This window comes from Crocuta crocuta, unplaced genomic scaffold, assembly GCF_008692635.1.
Source record: "Crocuta crocuta isolate KB4526 unplaced genomic scaffold, BGI_CrCroc_1.0 scaffold306, whole genome shotgun sequence".
NCBI classification, from domain to species: domain Eukaryota; kingdom Metazoa; phylum Chordata; class Mammalia; order Carnivora; family Hyaenidae; genus Crocuta; species Crocuta crocuta.
Window position 1 is genome coordinate 785,055 of NW_027529630.1, and position 5,290 is coordinate 790,344.

Here is a 5,290-nt window from a genome sequence, read left to right on the forward strand (position 1 = left end):
AGATGCTGGCGAGGATGTGGAGAAACGGGCACCCTCCTACACTGTTGGTGGGCATGTAAACTGGTACAGCCCCTCTGGAAAACAGTGTGGAGGTTCCTCGAAAAATTAACAATAGAACTCCCCTATGACCCAGCAATAACACTGCTAGGAATTTACCCAAGGGATATAGGAATGCTGATGCATAGGAGCACATGTACCCCACTGTTCATAGCCGCACTCTCAACAATAGCCAAAACATGGAAAGAGCCTCAGTGTCCATCAACGGACGAATGCATCAAGAAGATGTGGTTTATCTATACCATGGAATACTACATGGCAATGAGAAACAATGAAATCTGGCCATGTGTAGCAACATGGATGGACCTTGAGGGTGTTATGCTGAGCAAAATAAGTCAGGCAGAGAAGGACAAATATCATATGTTTGCACGTATGGGAGGATTAAGGGGAACTTAACGGAGGACCATGGGGGAGAAGAAGGCGGGAAGTAGTGGGGGAGAGGGGGAGAGGCAAACCATGAGAGACTCTTGAATGCTGAGAGCAAACGGAGGACTGATGGGTGTGGGGGGGTGGGGGGAGATGGGCATGGAGGAGGGCACTTGTGGGGATGAGCACTGAGTGTTATATGGAAACCAACTTGACAATAAACTGTTTGTAAAAGTAAATAAATAAATAAAATATTTATATATAAGCCCCCCCCCCAAAAGAAACAACTATTTTGTGATTCCACTTACATGAGGTACTTAAGTCAAAATTATGGAGATAGAAAGTTTAGAATTGTGGTTCCCAGGGGCTGGAGGTTTGTGAATCTAAGTATGTGTTCCTGAAGATATTCTAAGTAATTCACTGAGATTATAGTTGGTTGACTACTGTGCATTAGACAATAAGCTGGGCACTTGCCTTGCATTATTGCTTGTCTCATTTAATCCTTTCAAAGTGAGGACTGTTAATCCCATCATCCTGTATGAGAAAACTGAAACCCACAGAGTTTCAGTAGCTTGCCCTTATCAGACAACTCATAAGACAGAGCTGAAAGTGACTGACTCTAAAGCCTGTCTTTTCCCTGCTCTCCCATATCACCTATGGTGCTTGGGCATGGGGAGAGGCTCTGATTGGGATGGCTGTAGGGAGTTGGAGGTGAGGATGTGAGTTGCATCCCCTTCTCCGTGGGGCTACCTGGAGCAGCCTGAGGCTCAGTCCCATTCCCACCAGGAGGGGAGAGTTTGCTTGGCACAAAGTGCCTCGCCTGGACAGATGTGCTCAGTCTCTCACTGGAGGCAGAGCTGACAGTCTAAAGGGAGCCTCAAGCATTTGGTAATGGTGGCAGAACTAGGAGGACAACACCATCCATGAGTCCTGGCCCCTCACACCCCTGACCCCAGGATCTCTGTGCCCTCCAGCACCCCAGGCTGGGCTTGAGCTGAGCCTAGGTGCCATCTTACAGAATTTGAATAATTCAGGACCCAGTAACCTGAGCTGTCAGTTTCAATTGCTCTGTTCCCATGGGCACAGGTGTCCTAACCCTGTAATTAAGCTAATGAAAAGGGTAAAGGGGAGGAAACTGCAGCCCCATGCCTCAGAGGGCTCAGGGTTGATGGAGTCCCTGCCCTGTCCTGCTGAGAATGTGCCAGGCTCATCCGGAGTCCAGGTAAGGGAAACAGAGAAAGGAAGTTAGGGGGCTGAAATAGAAGGAGAAAGGAAGAATGAGTGGAAGGAGGAAGAGCAAAGTCAAAAAGGCAGAGACCAAAAAAGAGTTATAGAGGAAAGACAAAAGGAAGTGGAGACAGAGATGCTGAGAGGTAAAGGGGGTGGGGGACAGAGACAAGGACAGGGCAGAGGACGGAAGGGGTAAGGACTAGCGGAGGAGGAAGAGCAGATGCCAAGATCCAAGGGCAGGTACAAATGGGAAGGTCAGAGAACTAGAAGGGCCACGGGGCTCCCCAGAGGGTAGCTGGACCCAGCAGAGATCTCAGTCTTTCTTCTGACTTGCAGGTATTGTCCACACCATCCCTGCCAGCAGGGCCTGATGCTGCCCTCAGGGGGGCCAGGAGGCTCACACCCAGAGCCCTGCCCCATCTCTTGCTGTGGCAGGGCCATGGGACCCCGGAGCCACCACCTCAGCCTCGGCTTCTCTGTCTCCAGCCTGGGCTTTCTCCTCCTGCTCTCACTACTTCCAGGTGTGAAGCCCAGTAAACCAGCCCTGCCTCTCTCGGCACCGCTGCTGTTGCCTTCCTCCCCAAATCCCTCTCCACATCCTGTTTCTCTTTACTGCTGTGTGGGGAACAACTGCTCTAGCTGGGTATCATAGAGGACACAGTTGCTAAAGGGGCAGGGGAAGACCTGCCTGGCTGGGGTGGGAGCAGTGATATAAAAGCCTCAAGGATGGGGCCAGATCATGATTGGCCTTGAATGCCAGGCTGAATTTAGACTGTATTAGCAGGCAATACGAAGAGCCATTGAACAGGGTTTTTTTTTTTTAATTTTTAATATTTATTTACTTTTGAGAGAAAGACAGAGAGAGACAGAGGCGGGAGCATGGGAGGGGCAGAGAAAGGGAGATACAGAATCCGAAGCAGGCTCCAGGCTCTGAGCAGTCAGCACAGAGCCCGATGCAGGGTTCGAACCCACAGATCATGAGATCACCTGAGCTGAAGTCGGATGCTTAACCGACTGAGCCACCCAGGCACCCTGACCATTGAACAGTTTAAAGCAGCTACTGGCCTGGTCAGACTTGAGTGCTTAAAAGCCTGATCTCAGAAATGTGGAGGCTGGTTAGAGAGACTGAACTTGCAGCAGGGGCAGTGAGAAGTCCTCTCAAGCTTCAGAGGTGACTAGACATTCAAAGGATGCCCAGTAGTATGGCTGATGGACTCAGGTACTGGTTGGATTGCAGGCAGAGGGGGCAGAAAGGAGGGATAATTCCCAGATTTCTGGCTGAGATCACTGGGAGATCAGTGCTGTTGCTGAGATGGGGAACACAGAAAAAGGAACAGGTTTCAGAGCATGGGGGGAGGAGATGAGTTCAGACTTAGAGGTGCCAATAGGACATTTGGGAGTGAATTGTTGTATTTATGGGTCTGAAGCTCAGGAGAAAAATCTGGGATGAAAAAAAAAAAAAAGACCAAGGACAGGATTCTGGGAAACAATACTTGCTTGAAAAAGAGGCTGAAGACAATGTGGTACGTCACAAAAGTCTAGAGAAGAGAGGATTTGCAGAAGGAGAGACGGCCCATAGCATCAGAAACTTTGAAGAAATCCACAGAAGTGCAGCTGGATATGTGGAGACAGGTTTGAGAAACTGGAGGGGGCAGAGTAATGGGGTTCACAACACCTGAGTGAGAGACAAGACTCTTGTTGCCTCTTTGGGCCCCCGTAGCATTTGCAGTAGGGCAAGCAGAATCCGGGTCTTTAGGAAGGGAAAGGGTGGAAAAGAAACCAGTCAGCCTTGCTCCAGAAGATAGTACCAATTCAGTCTTCAGCCTTCACCTCACTTACTCCTAGAGGCAGTCCAGGGAGGAACTAGAACCACAGCTAGATGGACAGAGCAGACATCAGGAGGGCCAGTCAGATGGCCAGGAGATAGCATAGCAGGTGAAAGGCTCCACCCTTGTGGAGATGGAGGGTATGAGCAGAGGGCCCCTGGACAAGGGTCTCAGACGGACAACCCTTTTTCCTGGTCCCCCAGAGTGCTTGGGAGCTGAGGGCAGGCTGGCTCACAAGCTGTTCCGTGACCTCTTCGACAACTACACAAGTGCCCTGAGACCTGTGGCAGACACAGACCAGGCTCTGAACGTGACCCTGGAGGTGACATTGTCCCAGATCATTGATATGGTGTGTTGTGGTGGTAGTACACCCGTGGAGCATGCCTGTGGCAGTGTCAAGGAATGGGGGTGGGGGGAGAGTGAGAGAATGGAATTATTCTCCAAACAATTCTTATGTGTAAACATTATTATTAACAGTAATAACAGCTACTAACTGTTGGATACTAACTTCTGGGTGCCCACAGTGTGCCTACCACTTTGCACACTTGGATTCCTGCCTAGCAGAGATTATCACCCATGTAACTTCTGAGGAAACAGACCTAAAGGAGAGAGGAAAACTGCCAAGGTCACATAGCAAGGTCAGGCATGGGTAGTAACTGGTCTGTGAGTCAGCTGGGTTTGTGGGTACTGTCCAGAGCTCTGTAGGTGAGTGTACACACAGGGGAGGGTGTGCATATATGTGTGTCCACATCTGTGCCCACTCCCTGGCCCCCACTAGGATGAGCGCAACCAGGTGCTGACACTGTACCTGTGGATTCGACAAGAGTGGACAGATGCCTACCTACGATGGGACCCTGATGCCTATGGTGGTCTGGATGCTATCCGCATCCCCAGCAGTCTCGTGTGGCGGCCAGACATCGTACTCTATAACAAGTACTGCCTGCCTGGGACCCTCCCTCCCCTCCTCATCCCCTCCCTACTGTTGCCCTTGGCTCTAGGTTTGCACGGATTCCCCATCGCCACAACCTAACTTGGTTGCTATGCCCCCTGGAAGCCTTTCCCCCAGGACCCTTCAAAGCTGCCAGCCCCTCCATGACACCCCCCATTTAGACTCCCCCAAGCCAAACCAGGCTGAATGTCTCCTGGGAACCCACTGTGTGCTCTAGGGCCAATTCTGTATCTCTCACAGAGAGGGTTCTGGGGTACAAGTGCCTCTTGATGGCATACTCCACCCTCCAGGCCCGCTCCAGGAGTCCCCTATGACCTACCTACGGACTTCCTCTAGGGCCTAACCCTCTGGGGCATTCCTTTATGCCACCTAAACCAGTTGTGTTTCCCAGACAACATATGGCTCTGCATATTTTCCCCAGGGGCCCTCTAGGAGATTTGCAGATAACCCGTTGCAGCCAGGTGCCAACTTTTGCAGATGTGTTTTCACTCTGCCTAGATCTGTGTCTCCTCCTTTTAGGGCCTGCAAGATGCCACCCCTTCTAAGCCTCCAAAGGCATACAGAGCCCTCTCTCGCGCCCCCTCCAACCCCCCCTCCCCGGGCGCCCCCTGGTAACCACAGGGCCCCAGGGATCATAGAGCTCCTACTGGGGTCAGCCTCTCCGCAGCCTCCTCAGGGAGCCCGACCCTGCCCGCCCACAGGGCTGACGCACAGCCACCGGCCTCGGCCAGCACCAACGTGGTTCTGCGGCACGACGGCGAGGTACGCTGGGACGCGCCGGCCATCACGCGCAGCTCGTGCCGCGTGGACGTGTCGGCCTTCCCGTTCGACGCGCAGCGCTGCGGCCTGACGTTCGGCTCGT

General features: G+C 52.1%; 1 protein-coding gene across 1 annotated transcript in view; it reads left to right on the forward strand.

Moving 5' to 3' along the window:
• Nucleotides 1-2,092: 2,092 nt before the first annotated feature.
• The window catches only part of CHRNA10 (cholinergic receptor nicotinic alpha 10 subunit), a 4,527-nt gene continuing 1,329 nt past the window's right edge, over nucleotides 2,093-5,290 (forward strand). The window contains 5 exon segments of the mRNA XM_077762267.1: nucleotides 2,093-2,174; nucleotides 3,683-3,828; nucleotides 4,258-4,412; nucleotides 5,130-5,287; nucleotide 5,290. The exon segment at nucleotide 5,290 is cut by the window's right edge and continues 242 nt beyond it. Coding sequence (XP_077618393.1) covers nucleotides 2,093-2,174; nucleotides 3,683-3,828; nucleotides 4,258-4,412; nucleotides 5,130-5,287; nucleotide 5,290 — 542 coding nt within the window.